This window comes from Gorilla gorilla, chromosome 4 (assembly GCF_029281585.2).
Source record: "Gorilla gorilla gorilla isolate KB3781 chromosome 4, NHGRI_mGorGor1-v2.1_pri, whole genome shotgun sequence".
Lineage (NCBI taxonomy): Eukaryota > Metazoa > Chordata > Mammalia > Primates > Hominidae > Gorilla > Gorilla gorilla.
This window is the reverse complement of record NC_073228.2, coordinates 50,337,167-50,356,392: the sequence shown is the minus strand read 5'-3', so window position 1 is coordinate 50,356,392 and position 19,226 is coordinate 50,337,167. Positions and strand designations below refer to the sequence as shown.

At 55.8% G+C, this 19,226-nt stretch overlaps 3 protein-coding genes across 5 annotated transcripts in view; 1 reads left to right on the top strand and 2 right to left on the bottom strand.

The window, feature by feature from the left end:
* Positions 1-298: 298 nt before the first annotated feature.
* Positions 299-8,594, bottom strand: KAT2A (lysine acetyltransferase 2A). Of its 2 annotated transcripts, none has more exons than XM_004041702.4 (18): positions 8,184-8,594; positions 7,924-8,047; positions 7,442-7,587; positions 7,247-7,336; positions 6,758-6,939; positions 6,466-6,657; positions 5,518-5,624; positions 5,127-5,237; positions 4,898-5,034; positions 4,608-4,816; positions 4,255-4,381; positions 2,943-3,053; positions 2,079-2,222; positions 1,677-1,791; positions 1,544-1,580; positions 1,405-1,468; positions 1,186-1,270; positions 299-1,028 (listed from the first exon to the last, which is right to left on the bottom strand). In XM_004041702.4, the coding sequence occupies exons 1-18, from the start codon at positions 8,520-8,522 to the stop codon at positions 835-837; spliced, it is 2,514 nt and encodes an 837-aa protein (XP_004041750.1). In that variant the 5' UTR covers positions 8,523-8,594; the 3' UTR covers positions 299-834. The 2 variants fall into 2 exon arrangements, with proteins under 2 accessions (XP_004041750.1, XP_018882491.1); XM_019026946.3 differs by having other exon boundaries at positions 2,076-2,222; positions 8,184-8,585.
* A 1,173-nt stretch (positions 8,595-9,767) lies between these two features.
* Positions 9,768-10,564, top strand: HSPB9 (heat shock protein family B (small) member 9). Its single transcript, XM_004041708.5, is given in 1 exon segment — positions 9,768-10,564. A coding segment is annotated over 1 exon segment (480 nt). The 5' UTR covers positions 9,768-10,067; the 3' UTR covers positions 10,548-10,564.
* Positions 10,565-12,170: 1,606 nt separating this feature from the next.
* The window catches only part of RAB5C (RAB5C, member RAS oncogene family), a 30,006-nt gene continuing 22,950 nt past the window's right edge, over positions 12,171-19,226 (bottom strand). Inside the window, exons 2-6 of one of the 2 annotated variants that reach the window (XM_004041704.5) lie at positions 17,516-17,769; positions 15,827-15,978; positions 15,443-15,565; positions 13,936-14,029; positions 12,171-13,090 (exon numbers count right to left, since the gene is read on the bottom strand). In XM_004041704.5, coding sequence (XP_004041752.1) covers positions 12,975-13,090; positions 13,936-14,029; positions 15,443-15,565; positions 15,827-15,978; positions 17,516-17,681 — 651 coding nt within the window. In that variant the 5' untranslated portion in view covers positions 17,682-17,769 and the 3' untranslated portion in view covers positions 12,171-12,974. Of the gene's footprint in view, positions 14,030-15,442; positions 15,566-15,826; positions 15,979-17,515; positions 17,770-19,226 lie in introns of both variants that reach the window. The other variant, XM_055388112.2, reaches the window with a different exon arrangement.

Here is a 19,226-nt window from a genome sequence, read left to right as displayed (position 1 = left end):
CACTCTTTCAGTGCTACAGGATCCTCTACGCTCTGGCCCTTCTGCAGTCAGTTGTAACCACATCCACCCAGGTTAAGGTGAAGGCAGGAGGTTCTGACCCCTGCTGCCCTGGCATCTGGATCAGGAGCAGCCTGGAGGAGGGAGAGGTGGGGGGCTGCAGGCAGGTAGGACCCATCACCCCAGGAGCACAGGACCAGGCCTGAGGCTTGCTGGGGAGAGCAGCCTCCAGTTTGCAAGAGGTCCCTGGGGGCCAAGGTGAGCCTGCTAAGGCTGGGACTATACCAAAGAAACAATCACACAGAGAAATAAAAAGCTTTATTATTCCCTCTAAGGGATTAATGCCAGGGAATGAATGGTCCCCATACCCCCCACCCCTGGGGGAGACTGACAGAACAGTGCTGGACAAGGCATGGCCCCCTCCAGTTTGGGCTGAACTTCCAACCCCTGAAGCCATCACTCAAGCTAAAATGAGCAGTTCTGGTCCTCAGGGAAACAGCCACCTGGGCCAGGCCCAGGAATCCAAGCCTCCAAAGCTCTTGGGGACCAAGCCTGGGGGCCACCACGGCTGGGCAAGGTTCATCCCTTGCCACCAGCTACTCTAGAGGGGCTGGGCCCCAACCCAGGAGACCTCTCACACACAGTGAAGGCTGGGACAGAGCTGCACGCTTGGGGGTGCCTGAAGGTCCAGAAAGAGCTGCAGGATCGGGTCCGGAGGACCCTTGGCTGGAGTGTCTCAAGCTGAGTCGGGTCCGTGGGGCCAGGGCACCCCCTAAGGATCAGATCAGAATCCGAGGTGGAGACATTCCAGGTCAGGGCTGTGGCCCAAAGATGGGCCTACTTGTCAATGAGCCCTCCCTCCTTGAGCTTGAAGTAGAAGAACTTCTCCAGGGCGCTGGCACAGCGGCAGTACTCGCTGTCCGGGGGGTTGTACTCGCGACAGTTGGCGATGACCCGCTGCAGGTCGGCCACAAAGAGCTTCCGGGTCACGTAGTAGCGGCTTCGCAGCCGCTCAGTCATGGTCTTCAGGTCTGGGGCAGCAGGAGACGGAGCACAGCTTTAAGAGGCTGAAGACCACGGCAGGGCTGTCCACCAGGGTGGGCCCCCTGGGGCTGCAGGGCGCAGTGAGGGCAGGAGCAGGTGTGGGGACAGAAGAGGAGGGAAGGGGATGGAATGGAAGGTCCTCACCAATGGGGAAGCGGATGACCTCGTAGTAGTCAGGGGCCTCCGACTTCTTCACAGGCTCCATGAAGGGCCAGGCACTGGGGTGAGACTGGAGAGAAGAGCCGAGCTGGGGACAGCCCTGCTGCGCCCACGCCAGCCCGAGACCACTACCCACCCCACACTGCATCAAGAGGCCACAGCCATTGGTGCAGGGGCCCTGGAAAGGAAACCTGGTCTCCCCACCTTGATTTGGGCCAGCAGGTTTTTGAGGGTTGTGTAGAGCTGGTCGGGGTCCTTCAGCTCCTTCCTGGGGCGAGAGACACCAAGTCTGAGGCTCCAAGTCCCTCTGCCCCACCCCCAACCCGGCTCCTTTGACACTCACCCCTTCTCCTTCCCCAATGGCTTCCAGCCCGTCTCTCCTGCAAAGTGGGAAGTGGGAGAATGTCTCTTAAGAATGCCAGTCCACACCCCAAGCAGCGTGCCCCCACTACCCTGCAACTGAGACCCCTGCTTACGAATGCCAGGAACGCTCTCCACAGGGATCTGCCTCACGCCCTCCTTGAAGCAGCTGAGCCCCGGGTAGACCTTGCGGATCTGGGCCTGTTTGCGCTCAATCAGCTTCTTGATGATCTGAGGGAAGGAAGGGACTGAGGGGCCAACTCCAGCCTCAACAACAACCCCTCCGAGGGCCACAGTCGGAGCCACCAGCTGCACCCACCCAGCTTCAACGCCACCTAACCCAGCACCTCCCCTCATAACTTCCCCAAGGGAGCAGAGCAAGAGCCAAGATCCTGGCCTGCCCCTCCTCACTCACACACATACACGCATGTACAGGTAGAACAGGTCTACACACGTGTGCTCGCCCTCTGCATGCCCATTCATGAAAAATCCCACAGATGCGCATGTGTGCACACCACCTCTTTCTGCTTCTTGATGATGTGGGACAGCTCCGTGTAGGGGATGCGGGGATTCAGCTCACACTCCATCAGCGTCGCTCCCTCGTAGTCCTTGATGTAGCCCAGGTAGCGGCTCTTGGGCACCTTGATGTCCTTGGAGAAACCCTGGGGGGTGGATGGTCATGACCCAGTCCATCCATAAGTATTTCCCAACTTCTGTAGTCCCTCCCCTGGGAGCACCAGAGGGGTGGCACGTGCCACGTGCCACCTCCTGCTCCTGAACCTCCTCCTGGGGCACTGTGAGGGTTCAAACTGTCCCTGGAAAGGTCCCAGGTCAGCTGCCCACTCCTGACTCATCCCGAAGAGCCCCCCAGTTCCTCCAGCCTGCTCTACTGGCCCCCCAGTTCCTCCAGCCTCCTCTACTGGCCCCCCAGTTCCTCCAGCCTGCTCTACTGGCCCCCCAGTTCCTCCAGCCTGCTCTACTGGCCCCCCAGTTCCTCCAGCCTCCTCTACTGGCCCCCCAGTTCCTCCAGCCTGCTCTAGTGCCCCCCCAGTTCCTCCAGCTTGCTCTACTGGCCCCCCAGTTCCTCCAGCCTGCTCTAGTGCCCCCCCAGTTCCTCCAGCTTGCTCTACTGGTCCCCCAGTTCCTCCAGCCTGCTCTAGTGCCCCCCCAGTTCCTCCGGCCTGCTCTACTGGCCCCACAGGCCCTCATTCTCCCCTGGGGCAATGGCAGCAGAGGAAAGAAGATAGGCATGGAGACTTTCCTGGCAGGTGTCAGGTGAAGTAGGGGACGCAAAGGGACTCCTACTCCATCCACAGAGGGGCTGGACAGAATTACCCCAGCCTCCAGGCAAAGGACCGGTGTGGGACGAGGCTACGGGTCACCTGCTTTTTGAAGTAGCCGATGGCATACTCGTCGGCGTAGGTGAGGAAGTAGAGAATGTTGTGCTTGATGTGATACTCCTTCAGGTGGTTCATCAGGTGGGTCCCATAACCCTGCGGGGGAGGGGAGCAGGACTCACCAGGAGCTGAGGATGGGCCTGGTGCTGGAGAGGTCTCAGAGACCAGAGAAGAGCGGGTAGATCGGAAAGGAGGTAGGGAGAGCGAGAGCATCCAGGCAAAGAGGAAGAAAGGCAGCTGACAGAGGAAGGGGAGCTTATGGGGAGAAAGTGAAGGGTGCGGGCTTTCTAAGCTCACTCTGGGCTAGGTGCAGTGCTTCCTGTTTTACAGACCGATTCTCAAATTAACCCCAGAGGTGAGTACTACCACCTTTATTTTACAGAAGAGAAAACCGAAACTCAGCTACGTTAGGAAATGTGTTCAAGGTCAGGCTGCCAGCCGTGGCAGGGCCAGGTCCAAACCTAACACAGGCCACTGATGCCCAGTCCCTGGGCCTCAGAGTTGGGAGAAGAGGGAGAGGGAGTCACCAGAGGTCTGAGCAGCAGGAGCAATGCCTCCCACACGTCAGGGCCAACGAGGCACCACACAGATCTGAGGTGTGCGACACACAGAGCCAGAGACCCTGCGAGTGGGTCTGTTGTAACAAAGGACGGAAGCCAGGACTATTAGCATGGGGCTACCGTAATAATGATTAGTTCAGCTGGGCGCGGTGGCCCATGCCTGTAATCCCAGCACTTTGGGAGGCCGAGGTGGGTGAATCACTTAAGGTCAGGAGTTAGAGACCAGCCTGGGTGAAACCCTGCAACGTGGCGAAACCCTGTCTCCACTAAAATACAAAAGTTAGCCAGACGTAGTGATGCATGCCTGTGATCCCAGCTACTTAGGAGGCCGAGGCAGGAGTATCACTTGAACCTGGGAGGTTGAGGCTGCAGTGAGCCCTGATCATGCCTCTGCACTGCGGCCTGGGTGAGAGAGACCCTGTTTCAAAAAAATAAATAAAAAATAAAAAGTAAAGTAATTAATTCCCCCATGTATGTAAATGTTTTTGTGATGACGAAAACCCAAGTCCACAGGTCCACCAAAGTGTGGCTGCCGCTTGGGCTCCGTCTGTCAACAGGTGGTTTCCTAATCCACAGTTATCAAAGTACGGCTGCCACCTTGTGGGGATGTGAGGAACGGGCCACTAACTAAGAGAAGAGCAACGGGCTGCTGCATGCCACACATCCTGCTGCTCCAAACTGGCCCAAACTCAGGAGTGGGCCGTGGACTGGGGCTGGGGCCGGGGAGCCGCGCTCACCTTGACCTGCTCATTCGAGGTGACAGCACAGAAGACAATCTCCGTGAAGCCCTGGGTGGGAAACATGCGGAAGCAGATGCCACCGATGACCCGCCCATCCTTGATCAAGGCCAGAGTCTTGTGCTTCCTAAGAGAGAGGGGGGCATGTCACAGCCCCTGACTGTCCCCTTCAGGTCCCCAGAGCCCTGGAAGTCTGAGCTGTAGTCAGGGTTGGGCAGTGAGAAGTAAGAATGCTCAAAGGATGAACCTCAGAAGTGGGGAGCAGGGGATCCCCAATTTTGAGGAGTGAAGAGGCCGAGGAGGAAGGGAACTGGGTGTGCTGCCCTGGGGGAGGGGCTCTCTGGGGGACGCACGGGTCAAAGACGAGGCGGGCGATATACTCCTTAGGCATGCGCGGCAGCTGGTGGGAAAAGACATTCTGCAGCCCGACGAGCCACAGCAACACCCGCCGGTTGGCCTTGGGCGTCAGCGAGTTGCCGATGACATGGAACTCGATGATGCCGCGGCGCTCCTCCAGGCGGGCTGTCTCATCCCGGGCCGCATTGGCCGAAAGCAGGCTCGTCTGGGCACAGAAGAGGGGTGGTGAGCCGGGGTCTCAGGTTGGTGGGGGTCCCCCAACTGGTCAGCAGGTCGGGCTGCCCACCTCAGGCCCCAGCATGGCAGCAGGGTCAGTGATGGTCAGCATGACCTCATTGACCAGCTCCATGGGGATGTCACCCATCACACGGAGCCGCTTGGCATCCTCCAGGGTCAGGTTCTCCGGGAGCTTCCTCTTCTCGCCTATTGGGGAGGCAGGCAAGGTTGCTCAGGATCAGTAAAAAAGGTTTGGGAAGGAGTGAATGAGGGTCAGAAGTCAGGGGTCAAGTATCCACCTGGCATAGGCTCGGCCCCTGCAGAATCCAGACTCAGGGAGCTGTTGCTGCCCCCACCCATGCTGGGGCTGAAGATGGGGGTGCTGGGAACAACCGCTGCACTGACTGAAGCTGAGGAGAGAGAGAGAGAGGTCAGGGATGGGGGGCTGAAGCTGAGGGGAGAGAGAGAGAAGTCAGGGACAGGGGGCTGAAGCTGAGGAGAGAGAGAGTCAGGGACGGGAGTGCTGAAGCTGAGGAGAGAGAGAGAGAAGGCACCGACTGGGGGCTGAAGCCGGTGGCAGGTCCCTCAGTGGGATCCAGGGCCTCCGGCCCAGCTGAGCTCTCTTCCACCCAGGAGGCTTAGCTCAGCCAGGCAGGCCAGACACCCTACAGAGCGTACCATGGCACATACCTGGCCGGGGAACCAGCTGTGTCCCCTCTGAGGGTGGCATGGTGAAGCCTGACTCCCAGATTGGAGAGTTTGCCCCATAGATCTCCTCCTCCAGCATGGACAGGAATCTGTAGGGAGGACACAGTCTGTCCCACAACTCTGTTCTCCAGGGTGCAGCCTGGGCCAGGTAGCAGAGGGACTGGAGGCTGGTCAGAGACAGACCCTGCTCTTAGGGAACTGGGGACCTGAGAGAGGGGACAGCCCCTGTCTTCTGGGAGCCTCCAATTGAAGGTAAGAGGACAGGACACATCCAGGACAGAGATCAAACAGGCTCAGTTTCACCATGCTGTGTGGCACAGGGAGACAGGTCTGAGCTGATGTCATCCTGTGCTGTGTGGCCAGGCAGGGCACCTTGTCACCCTGAGCCCCCTCACTGCCCTCAGTATCAAAATGGGCTCAGACTCCACCCCACCTTGCCATCTCTTGTTCCCACCTGATGGCAGGGGACACTAGAGAGCCAGGATTAGTCAGTCAGGGTTTTTTGAACAGGGGAGTTATGACCCAGATTTTAAAAGGTGTGGCCGAACAGAAGAAAATGGTACAGAAAAGACCAGAACAGGAGTAGAAATTGGTTTCACTTCAAGTTTAAGCTCTGGTTTCTTGGAGAGTTGTGCAGGGAAGGAGTCTGAGGCTGTGTCCAGGCCCCCATGGGAAACAATTAGTAACATCTACTGGGGCGTAGGGTGGGGTGGGGGCAGCGTTAGCTTGGGCTATGTACCTGCCATCCCCAGACTAGTACTAGCAAGTTGCTTCTGGGCCATGGGCAAGTCTGCCAGGTAGACGCCCAGATCCCAGAAGGCCCATGGAGGGAGAGGAGGGACCAATCCAGGAAGCCTTCCTGGAAAAAAGGGGACAACAGGGAGGATGTGAACTTGGGGCCAAATCCTGATAGGCCAGAAGGAGCCTTACTTGGGGAAGTGAGTGAGGATGAGGGTCCTCTTCTCGGGCACCAATTTGTCCTTCTCCACTCGGAACTTTTCCAGCAGCTGCCGGCGGGTAACGGTGAAAATGGACCGGAGAAGGCTTCGCCCAAAGACATGAGTGGTTTCGTAGCGGGGGAGGCTATCACAGCTCTGGGGCACGTGGCAGTAACAGAGCCATCTGGAGTAGGGGGTCGAGGGGGAGACAGGTGAGGGCGGAAACCACTGAACCCAGGCTGGGCCTGCAAGCCTCCCCCGAAGCTGCCCCTGGCTGGGCCTACCTGGTATAATTGACCTTGTAGGTAGCCACGTCCTCAGCCTGAGACCTCTGCCGAAACTGGGCAGGTGTCTCAAGCTTCCAGTAGTTAAGGCAGAGCAAGAACATCTTTGAGAGCTCGAACATCGTCTGCCGCTCCCGGGGAGCCAGGTGACTAAACTTGTACTGCACAAAGTTCAGCACACCCTGAGAAGGGGTGGGTGGGGAATAAAACCAGGAATGAGGTGTGAGCAGCCTGCAGGGCCTTCTTAGACAAAGGAAGATGCTCCCTGAGGCCAGGGACAAGGTTCTCCTCCTCTCTCTCTCGGGTGCTCTCTATAGAAAAGCTCTGCCCCCTCCCTACCACCATGCCCACCCTGAGGTTAGCACAAAACACCCATCCTTCTCTGAACCTCCCCAGTGTTCTCAGCTTGAGGATGGAGAACACAGGCTCCCCACTCCTCCAAGCTGTTCCCAGTTCTCCTATCCGCTATCTCCAATTCCCCTATCTCACCTGCTCAATATTAGGTTTCTCAAATGGAGGGCTGCCCAGGGACCCCTCCACCACGGGCCGGGTCATCTGCAGGATGCATTTCCGCAGTAGCTAGAGAGAAGAGGAAGGGGGCATAGAGGGGAGCGGGGCAGAGCTGCAGACAACCCCTCAAGGCCCCACCTCCTTCACTCACACCCTCCTTTAGTGGAAGCTCACCTTGAAGAGGTAGAAATAGACCTGCTTGGTGTCTGTGTCCTCTTCCTTGTGAACAGACATGAAGAGATTCTCCACATCCACCACCATCCCCAGCAGTCGGTTTATCTCATCCTCTGACACATTCTCCAAGTGGGATACGTGGTCAGCTGCAAGACAGATGGCAGAGTTACGAAAAATTGATAGAAGAAATCAGCAAGGCTTATTGACCCTCTTCACAGCCAAGCAAGATACACACTCTGTTCCTCCAACCAGTGTGACCAACAGTGAGACTGACTGCTCCGATATCAACCGTTGGGTTGCCTGGGCCTGTTCTGGGCTGAGAGATTTCCTTTCTCCTCCCTTGGTGCATACACCCCCCCGAACCCAATCCCTCCTTCGAGGCATCTTTGATTTTTTCAGAGATGAAGCTTTGTGGCACTTGTCACCCTGTCCAAGCAGGACCCAGCACCTGCCCCCAGCTCCAAGGGCGCTGCCTGCCTTACCCAAGGGGTGCTCACAACTGCGGCACAGCTCACTCAGGTTGGCAGCTGGCTGCTGCAGATCCATGCGGGGTGCAGTGGGGGGCTTGGGGTTTTTCCAGCCATTACACTTACAGGTTTCATTGGCCTGGAGGCGGAAGGATCAGTCAATGACCTATACCTCTGGGGCAAGAGCCGCTCCGCAGCCAGAGCTTTGACCCCATTCCCACCCGAGCCCTGGGATGCCCCAAGCCCCGCCCCTTCACCCCAGGCCCCGCCCCCACCTTGCAAGCCGAGAAGACCCCTAGCTTCTCAAGCTTCTTGGCGCGCGGCAGCCCCCGGACTTGCGCCTTCCTCTGACTGGCGCGCTGCTGCTGGCTCAGGCCAGGTCGAGCCGGATCCCCCCCGCTCCCGGCCCCCCCACTTCCTACCCCGGGCCCCCCAGTCCCTGTGCTGCTGGCTGGGGCTGCAGCTGGGGCAGGGGCTGGTGCCGGGGTGGGAGTCGGAATCGGGGCTGAAGCCGGGCTGGGTGCAGGAGTCGGAGTTGGGGCAGGGGCTGGGGACTGAAGGGGCCGGGGCTGCGCAGCCGGGGCCGGGGTCGGGGCCTGGGAAGGTTCCGCCATGGCCTCCCCCGCAGCGGAGAGCGGCGCCGCGCTCCCAGCCCTAGGGCCGCATGGGCAACCGGCGCTCAGTGCGCAGGCGTTGCTGCGCGGCGCATGACGGGAGTTGTAGTCTTCCCGCGCCTTCCCCTCACTGCCTCCAGCTTCCAGACTTTTCTGTCCTGTCTCTTGGCCCCTGACAGCCAAGTGAGGCCTGAGTGAAGGCCCCACATTGACCCCTCTTCACTTGTAATCTCTTTTAGTGGAGTCCGGGAGAGTCACGATGGCTGTCCTCTTGGGGACAAGGAGTCTTGGGGAGAATCGTGGGGTCTGCCTCTTTCCCGCGCCTGTTTCCCACTTAACCCCCTCCCCCAACTCCCGCACAGGCCCTGCCCCACGCGGCTCCGGACACGGAATTGCGGCTGCGGTAGAGATGAGACGTAGCAACAGTTCTGCAGTAGTGTGGTGGTGACTTGGGTGTGTTCTCCTCCTGACATTCACCTGCACCTTTTTGTGCGCTTTTCAGTATGTATGTATTTAATAGTATCACTCAACAAAAAGGAGTTTATCAGGCCGGGTGGCTGGCTCACGCGGGAGGATCGCTTGAGCCCTGCAGGAGTTCGAGACCAGGCTGGGCAACATAGGGAGACCCCCCCCCCATCTCTACAAAAAAATAAAAAATAAAGTTTATAGGCTGGGCGAGGTGGCTCACGCCTGTAATCCCAGCACTTTGGGAGGCCGAGATGGGAGGATCGCTTGAGCCCAGGAGTTCGAGATTAACCTGGGCAACATAATGATACCCTGTCTCTTAAAAAAAAAAAAATTATCAAATAACAGCACCAGAGGCATAGCTGTGGTTATGATGGTCACCAAGAAGGCTACTGACGTGGAGGGTGAGGCAGAGGAGGGCTAGGTCTTTCTCTGTGCACTGGGAGCCACTCTTCTGAAGCCCCAACTGCGTCTTCATCTTTGTGGACCCAGAGCCCAGACCACAGCCTGCAGCACAGGACGCCCCGGGGAGAATTAATGCAGCCGGAGAGACCAGTCCACCTCCTCGTGTCGCGTGTCCGCGTGGGGTTGTGGGTGGTCAGGGAGAGGTAGGGTGGATGACCCAGGAAGGCCGCCCTCCCCTGGCTCTGTCTAGGAACAATCCTTGCCCCAGGCCTGGTCCTTAGAAGGCAAGACAGCCCCCTTCCAGCTGGGGGATCAATCTGCTGTTGGCTGCGCCAGGGTCCGGCTCCCTCGGGTCTGGCCTGGTCGTGGATCCAGTTCCTTCACAGCTGCGGCCTCCCCGGGTCCATTAACGAAGGTGGGGAAGGGCGGAGAAAGGGTCAGAGTCTGGGATGAGAGCAGCTGCGGGCGCGCCAGGGCGCTGACAGTCTGGCTCTTGGAGGTAAGATGGGCGTGGCTGATCCCGAACTCCGCCTGCGTTTGCAGAAGCGAAAGGAACCGAGCGAGCGGAGCTGAGCTCGGCTAGGCCGCGCGACGTCCCTCCTCTCCGGGCGTCCGTGCGCCTAGCTCTGCGCTGGGAGCCTCGCGCCCTTTGACAGCAGTTAGTTGCTGACTCGGATGCAGAGGGTCGGTAACACCTTCTCCAACGAGAGCCGGGTGGCATCCCGGTGTCCCAGCGTGGGCCTTGCTGAACGGAACCGGGTGGCCACAATGCCGGTGCGGCTGCTCAGGGACAGTCCAGCGGCTCAGGAGGACAATGACCATGCCAGAGACGGTTTCCAAATGAAGCTGGATGCCCACGGCTTCGCCCCGGAGTAAGTGGTGGTGCAGGTGGATGGCCAATGGCTGATGGTGACCGGACAGCAGCAACTGGACGTCAGGGACCCGGAAAGGGTCAGTTACCGCATGTCACAGAAGGTGCACCGGAAAATGCTCCCGTCCAACCTGAGTCCTACCGCCATGACCTGCTGCCTGACCCCCTCCGGGCAGCTGTGGGTCAGAGGCCAGTGTGTGGTGCTGGCCCTCCCTGAAGCCCAAACAGGACCGTCCCCGAGACTCAGGAGCCTCGGCTCTAAGGCTTCCAACCTGACCCGGTAAACAAACGACGCGATGTGCAGCAGCCTTGGTGTCCATTGTCTTTTCTGGGGATGGAAGTCAGAGGTAGAGGGACTGGAGGCACAGGAGGCAGGAAAGGCACCCTCAAGGTGGTGGTCCACCAAGAATCAGGCCTCTGCGGGCAGATCACTTGAGGCCAGGAGTTCGAGACCAGCCTGGCCAACATGGTGAAACCCCATCTCTACTAAAAACACAAAAATTAGGCGTGGTGGTGTGTGCTTGTAATCCCAGCTGCTCGGGAGGCTGAGCAAGAGAGTCGTTTGAACCTGGGAGGTGGAGGGAGGTTGCAGTGAGCCAAGATCCTGCCACTGCACTCCAGCCTGGGCCACAGAGTGAGACTCTGTCTCAAAAAAAAAAAAAAAAAAAAAAATGCTGGGCGCGGTGGCTCACGCCTGTAATCCCAGCACTTTGGGAGGCCGAGGCGGGCGAATCACAAGGTCAGGAGATCGAGACCATCCTGGCTAACACGGTAAAACCCCGTCTCTACTAAAAATACAAAAAAATTAGCCGGGCGTGGTGGTGGGCGCCTGTAGTCCCAGCTACTCGGGAGGCTGAGGCAGGAGAATGGCGTGAACCCAGGAGGCAGAGCTTGCAGTGAGCCGAGATCGTGCCACTGCACTCCAGCCTGGGCAACAGAGCGAGACTCCGTCTCAAAAAAAAAGCCGCCTGTAGCGGCTCACGCCTGTAATCTCAGCACTTTGGGAGGCTGAGGCGGGTGGATCACTTGAGGCCAGGAGTTTGAGACAAGCCTGGCCAACATGGTGAAACCCTGTCTCTACTAAAAATACAAAAATTAGCAGCGCGTGGTGGCGGGTGCCCGTAATCCCAGCTACTTGGGAGGCTAAGGCAGAAGAATCGCTTGAACCCAGGAGGTGGAGGCTGCAGTGAGTTGAGATAGCACCACTGCACTCCAGCCTGGGTAACAGAGACTCCGTCTCAAAAAAAGAAAAAAAAAAAAAAAAGGGAATCAGGCCTCTGTGACCCTGGGAGAAATTGGAGGAGAGTGTGGCCCTAGCTGAGCAGCAGCTCCAACAGGTAGCAGCAGAGAGCTGAGTGCCCAGACCTGATTCCAGAACCAGTAGAGAGCTGGACTGGGGCAGCTTGGATGTGGTGTGGGGGGGTGATGTGGACAGAGGTGGTGAGGAAAGCCAGTGGCTACAGTCTTGGCCTTAAGACCAGTCCAGCGTTCCAGGGGCTGTTGAGATTCCTTCCTCTTCAGGAAGAGAGAGAGGATCCAGACCCTCTCACTGGTAAAGACCAACCAAAAAAACCCAAAGAGGTTGTTTCTGGTGTTTCAGAGACTAATGATCATCAAATACACACTGCATGTCACCCCAGTATGATCTGGTAGGTGGGGGAGGGGAAGAGAGGTGGAGAAGTGAACACGGGCCCTGAAACCTCAAACTTGGTCAGCCCAGGTCAGCTACCTCATCGGAGCTGCTAACAGTAAGTGCCTCTTTCTCTTGGTTACCATGACCACCAGCATCCCCTCACATTAGAGGGGAAGATTTTGTTTAACAAGATTCAGTGGTTCATTTTAAATCAACTTCAACTACAGAGGGCACTGTCTAATAAACTGCCAGAGAAAGACAAGGAAGACAATTGTGAGGTCGATCGATCGGCTGACTATATTGACAAGATACTGATTGGTTACATGTTGAAGAAAACATACAATACAAAATACAGAAAAAGTTGGTTCCGTCCCCTCCCACTCCCCCCCTTACCCACCCACCCCCAAATACTCATCATCATGATTTGGTCAGAACAGGGCTCAGAGCCAGAGGTCGGGGTGACCGAGGGTGGAGGGGTTGTGGGCAATGGGTTCGTGGCTGTCACAATAATGCTGTGATAATGCTGTGGTTTCCCAGCAGGGAGGTGGGGGCGGGGAGGGGGCTGCAGCCTGATGAGAGCCAGCTGAAGGAAGAGCTGCCTCTCCCTTCCTAAGCCCCTTCCCAAGGTCTGCCCCACCGCCCAAACCCAAGACCACTCCGAACAAAGTGAGGATGTGGATGCTCTTGCTGGGTCTGCTGTTCCGCAGGAGGGAAAGAAAGGGTAGCTGCACTGACCCCACTGTCCCCATATACAAGGGTGGGGGGACAAGAGCATGTGGCTACTCCCAGCAAGGGAAAATGGGAGAGCAGTAGAAAGGGGAGGAAGTGGGAAGAGCAGAAGATCATATATATTAAAAAAGTGACTTAAGACTTAAAATTGAATTAGTATTTGTACAGAAAGGTGCAGGTGGAATGACTCACTCCGGCCTATGATCAAAATTATATGGAGAAATCATGGTGGACCCCTCCCCCTGTCCCCCCAGTGGTGGCCCGAGTCGTTAAGTGCGATTGGTTAGAGTGGATTCCAGTCGGGTCATTCAGGCGGAGGAGGCGGGGGCAGCGGGCAGGCAAGGGGGGCTCAGTTGCTGCAGCACTGGCTCCGGCTGGCTGGGTTGTTCTCCTGGAGGTCCACACCTCGGTTTCGGCCTGGTGCACCAGTTGCATTCTGGGGCTCGTTCTTGGGAAGCTTCTTAGCTGTTTGGGAGGGGGAAAAGTGCATTTGTTGGGGGTACCCCAATAACTCTCCCAGTTCCACTGGAGCAGATTCTGGCCTTTATACCCAATCAGTGGTAACTCACATATTGAGGGCTTCTGTGTGTCAGGTGCATTCTGATTGTTTTCAGGAAACTGCGGCAAAGAAAGGTTAAATAACTTGCCCAAGACTACAGAGCTAATGAGTGGTAGAGCCAGGATCTGCAACCCAGGAAGGAAGATTCCAGAGCCAAATGAGCTGAAAACTCCTAGGCAGTGGGTAGGGGTAGTGATGGCAGGCTCTGAAATGGGTGGCAGGCTACAGGCTCAGAGAGTGAAATGTTGAGACTCTGGCCCAGGCTTCAGTAACTTCTCAGGTGAACAACCAACATCTACATCTGGGAGTCAGGTGATGATGAAAACAATTTTATCAGAAGGTTAAAAGTGGTGAAGGGGGCTGGGCGCAGTGGCTTACGCTCGTAATCCCAGCACTTTGGGAGGCCGAGGCGGGTGGATCACGAGGTCAGGAGATCGAGACCATCCTGGCTAACACCGTGAAACCCCGTCTCTACCAAAAATACAAAAAATTAGCTGGGAGTGGTGGTGGGCGCCAGTAGTCCCAGCTGCTCGAGAGGCTGAGGCAGGAGAATGGCGTGAACCTGGGGGGCGGAGCTTGCAGTGAGTCGAGATCGCGCCACTGAACTCCAGCCTGGGGGATAGAGCGAGACTCCATCTCAAAAAAAAAAAAAAAAGAGTGGTGAAGGGACCCCGCAGGCCCACTCTAGACCAGCAGACAGGTGATATGCCCTTGCTGTGGTGGAGACAGGAGGGGAGGAGAAGCAACTGACCTATTGCCATGAAGATTTCGTTCACGTTCATTGCAGTCTTTGCTGATGTCTCCATGAACAGCAAACTGTTGTCGTCTGCATAGGCTTGTGCTTCCTGGTTTGGATGGAGGTGAGAGAAGGTGAGAGGGAAATGTTGGCAGGGGCCAGGGCCCAGGATACAAACCTTCCTTATTCGAGCACCTTATCATAATAGAGATCAGCTGGACACACACAGGAGTTTTCAGGCCTAAGGCTGCCCTGATCTGGGTTTCCCCGCTCATGTATATCACCTCTCAGCTCACAATCACTAGCAGATGTCTTACCCGGGTTTCCCTAGGTCCACCCTGCCTTCTTGCTCTTCAAAATCACTAGGCTAGGAAATACTTCTAGAAAGTTAACCTATAAATACACTTACATGTTTGCACAAAAGCACAAAAGTATGTAGATGTCTACTGCAGCACTGTTTTCAGTCTTTTGCTATTATTAGGGATTGGTAAAAAATTATCATATACAGTATGTATAGCACACTGCCATCAATGTAAAGAAAGGGATTCAAAAACACGTGCGTATTTCTGGAAGGACAAGAAACTGGGGAAATTAGAAGAAGAGAAGTTGAGTTTCTAGGGTTAGCAGAGACTTAAGTATTTCTTTCTCAATAAGTTTAATTAAAAAGTCAACTTACAAGAAAAGAGAAGCAGAAGGCTAGTGATCCATATATACACATACCCCTACCGCCAAAGAAAGAGAACCAGGGAGAGACAGGTGACGGGCAATTCCTTTTAGGCCCATGCTTTTTTTATTCTTTTCTTTTCTTTTTTTTTTTTTTTTGAGACAGGATCTCACTGTGTTGCCCAGGCTGGAGTGCAGTGGCACGATCACTGCTCACTGCAGCCTCAATCTCCTGGCCTCTAATGATCCTCCCCACCTCAGCCTCCTGAGTAGCACACCACCATGCCCAGCTAACTTTTGTATTTTTTTAGACATGGGGTTTCGCCACATTGCCCATGCTGGTCTCGAACTCCTAAGCTCAAGTGATCTCCCGCCTCAGCCTGCAGAGTATTGGGATTACAGGTGTGTGCCACCGCACCTGGCTGTTTTTTTTTTTTTTTTAAAAGAGATGGGGCCTCACTCTTGCTCAGGCTGGAGTGCAGTGTTGCAATCACTGCAATCTTAAACTCCTGGGCTCAAACAATCCTCGTGCCTCAGCCTCCTGAGCAGCTGAGACTACAGGTGCGTGCCACCAAGCCCAGCTAATTTTTAAATCTTTTGCAGAGACAGAGTCTTACTGTGTCGCCTAGGCTGGTCTCGAATTCCTGGCCTCAAGTGATCCTCCCACTCCAGCCTCCCAAGGCACTGGGATTACAGACAGGAGCCATGTTAGGCCCATGCCTGAGGCACGAGAGGACAGCAGATGGAAGCTTCCCTGTTGCCGCCTAGCATGGCCCTTCCCAAAGCCCCTGAGCATCCCAGGCGAGGCCGGGGGGAGGTGCTTACTCCACTCCTTCCCCCAAGTCTGTCATCTCCCCACCTGGAATTCCACGGCTCTCTTGCTGGCCAGGTCTGCCTTGTTACCCGCGAGTGCAATGACGATGTTGGGGCTGGCCTGCCTCTGTAGCTCCTTCACCCAGTTCTTGGCCCGTGCAAATGTATCCTGAGGAGACAGGGACAGAATGTCGAAGGGACAGAGAAGGCATTCTGCCCAGGGCCACCCATTAGAGACTCTCAAGCTGGCACAGCCAAATTAAGACATTGCCACCTAAAGATTCTGATGCAATGTCCCCAAACAGGAAATCTGCCCACCCCCCACCCAGGAACAGAGGGTTAAGCCGCCTGAAATCAGGGCTCTGATAACCCAATCCCTGGGACTTTGAGAAGATGAAGGGCAGAGGAAGAAGCAAGGGGAAATCTTTACTGTGTTGGTGATGTCATAGACCACGATGGCAGCCTGGGCCCCCCGATAGTACATGGGGGCCAGGCTGTGATACCGCTCCTGTCCAGCTGTGTCCCAGATCTCAAACTTGACTGTTGTGTCATCCAGGCAAACAGTCTGTGTGAGGAAGGCCGCTGTAAGAGAGAAGGAGCGTCCATGGGCAAGAGCGAGTTGGAAGCCACCCCACACAATCCCACTGTTGCTTCTAGGCTCTGGCACTCAGAAGCCCACCACTGAGATGGGCACAGAGAACCCTCAACCCAGGAGCCAAAGCAGGCCTGAGTGGGGGGTGGAGTTTGGATTTTTATGTATGTGTCTGGGGGACGGGGTCTGCACAGGCTTTGCAGACCCAGCCCAGGCACGGGCAGGAGAAGGGACGCCTGCATGCACTGAGCCATCTCAGGACCACTCTCTGAAGAGCAACACAGCAGGGGCAGGAGAGGGAAAGCCTAGGGGAAGCCTACTCCAAGCACAGAAGGGTGAGCGCCCTCAGACCTCCTCCTCCGCCACTCAGAGAACAGACCAGCTAGGGACCTCTCCACCCCTCAGTTTGCTCCAGCCCAGGGGTGTCACTGACCTTGGGTTTCCTGAGGACATTCTCACACACTTAGCTATGCTGGGGAAGTACACATTGTTCCACCACCAGGCTGAGGCTGGGTGGCCGGCTTCCCAACCACCCCTACCACCTCCAGGCACTCCAGCTAGCCACCACCCCTAGCTCTGACCCAGACCCGTTCCTGTATGGCCACCCTGTGACCTGACCTTCAGTCACTAAGAGGTGACTCCTTAGGGGAATGCAAGGTGCCTGTACACATGCTTCAAAGGAGGAGTCCAGAGCTGGGACAGACAGCAAAAGGCCCCTTTGCCCCTGGACCCAGCAGAGAACCCAGGACAGCCATGTGTAGAAGGCTGCTTTCCTGGTCTGCCCTCCCCTAGCTCACTGAGGGACCTGGGGCACTGCCTCACTTCCCCTCTCCAGCTCCTGACCCAAATGCTGAGGAGGCAGCAGGGAGACTGCTGACATGGCCCATTTTGTTTCCAGCTGCCTAGAAACCTCCTACCAACCAAGAGAGTAGAGAAAGGATGACTCAAGGCCAAGGCCAGCATTGGCCCCTGCCTCTTGATGTGTGTGTTAGCCACGGAGGCAAGAGGCCGAGGCCAGACCCTCACTCACATCCTAAATGCTGACCACTGGAAAATCAACAACAGGCTGTGAGCTCCAGAAAGGGTAAAGTCAGCTTCAGAAACACCCACCTATCACCCAGCTCTGACTCACCAGGCTGTTCCTTCTTCTGGAAGTGGGAAAGGCCAGGGCACATGGACCACCCATTATAGTAAGAAGGGGCCTCAAAGATCCAGAGTCAGCTCTCCCTCCATGAGGCCAGGGCAGTGAAAGGGCCTCAGCCAAGGCCACACAGATCAAGAAGAGGCAGAAACAGGATGGGAAGCTAGCTTTCCACTCCCAGCGAATGCTTACTAGCGATGCTTGAGGGGACTCTGGCATGGAGACCAGTTGCTGGGCTCGATTCCAGGGCCCAGGTGAGGAAGTGGGGCTGCCACCACAGACGCATTTAGTCCCTAATGCAGGCAGGCAGCTTCCCATCTCCTCAAGGTCAAAGCATTTCTTTGGCAACCTTCAGGCCCCTCCCCGACTCCCTCATGCCCACTCACCTCCAATTGTGCTCTCCTGGTACTCGTGAAACTGTCCCTTGACAAAGCGGAGGACGAGGCTGGATTTGCCTACCGCAGACTCCCCCAGCAGAACCAGCTTAAATTGACAGATCTTGTTCCCAGCAGCTGGTCCATTGGGTCGTGCTGCGCCTCCCCGACCCGCCATTGCCCGTCCAGCTGTAGTGGTCCAGAGAGCGTGCGGGTGGGGACCGGTGCTATGCAAAGAGGCACTTAGTGGGGAGGGGGACCTCCAACTGTAAGGGAGAAATGAGAAGTACTGGGTTAGTTCAGAGGCCGTCACCCGCTGTGTCCTTCTTAAATTACAGATCTTGCCCTCTGGCCTCGCTGAAGACCTAGCTGACTGCTTCCCCTCACCTCACCTCCCTGCCCTCCCCACTAGAGGTCAGGAGGCCTCACTGGGCTACACTAGACGTCTACCAGCTCTACCACCATCTGAGCTGCAAAGAGGAGAATGGTCTCCCAACTTCAGGCTCATGGTTCTGAGCAAACACATTGACTTCTGGATCCCAAATATGTACATTCACCTACAAATAAACACACACAGGCGATGAATGAATGTGTGACAGCCTGGTGACAGTTAAGTCAACAGGCTTTTGGGGCGAAATTAAAAAAAAAAAACAAAACAAAAGCTCAGGAAGACACTAGGATTTAGATCAACAATGAAGTTCCAGTCTGGTAGCCAGGACCACAGTGGTGAGGCAGACAAGGGCCCAAGAGGTCCTGGTAAGAAAGCTCCTCAGAGAAGGTGCTTGGCCAACCTCATGGGCATTCAGGGACCAGGGCCTGGCCAGCACAAGTTGTTATTAACATAGCCATTTTTCTCCTGCCACCTTCAGAAGGACTGACCGACTTTCAGTCTAGGGCTGGATTGTGTGCCTCTGTGCACCAGAATCAAAGCAATGTTTCACTCTCTCATCCTGATCCTTCTTCCCTAGTTCTCTCATTTTTGATGGGCCAAAGTCTCGCACCCATTAAAAAACAAAACACACACAGAAACAAACACATAGTAAAACACACACCGATACACACACAAATACACACAGAAACACACACACAGAAACAAATACACACTGAAACAAACACACACACACAAACACATGCCAACACACACACAGAAATACACACCAAAACAGACACCAAAACAAAACACACACCGAAACAAACACACACAGAAACACACACCAAAGTCATAGCTCTGCCACAGTCAGCACAGCTACCAAGTTTCCCTTTTTCAATAGAGACCTCAGTTCCATTCTCTACTGGCAGAGATGGGGCGATGGAGAGAAAGAAGAGGCAGGAGGTGTGGGAGGGCAGAGACCAAGTCCTGCATCCCCAACAGCTGGTGTTCCAGGCCCGACATCTGAATCACTTGGTTAGTGACAGCTTCAGAGGCTCAACTTTTTGTTTTTGTTAAGTTTTGGAATTGCAGACACATGAGGAGCCTATCTCTAGAAGCCTCTAGAAGACATAAGTGGATGTCTTCATCAGACATATACATCTGATGTCAACAGACATCAGAATATATACAGAATGTTTTACAAACAGGTCCTGTGAGTAGGTATTAAGTACTGAACACTGTTCAGCATTTGAACCTGGGTTGGAAAGAAAAGGTTTTTATTAGGCTGCCCTTTGCATAATGGAGTCTAAGATCCCAGGGAGAGCCCCGATCTGCCCCTGAGCAAGGGAAGTA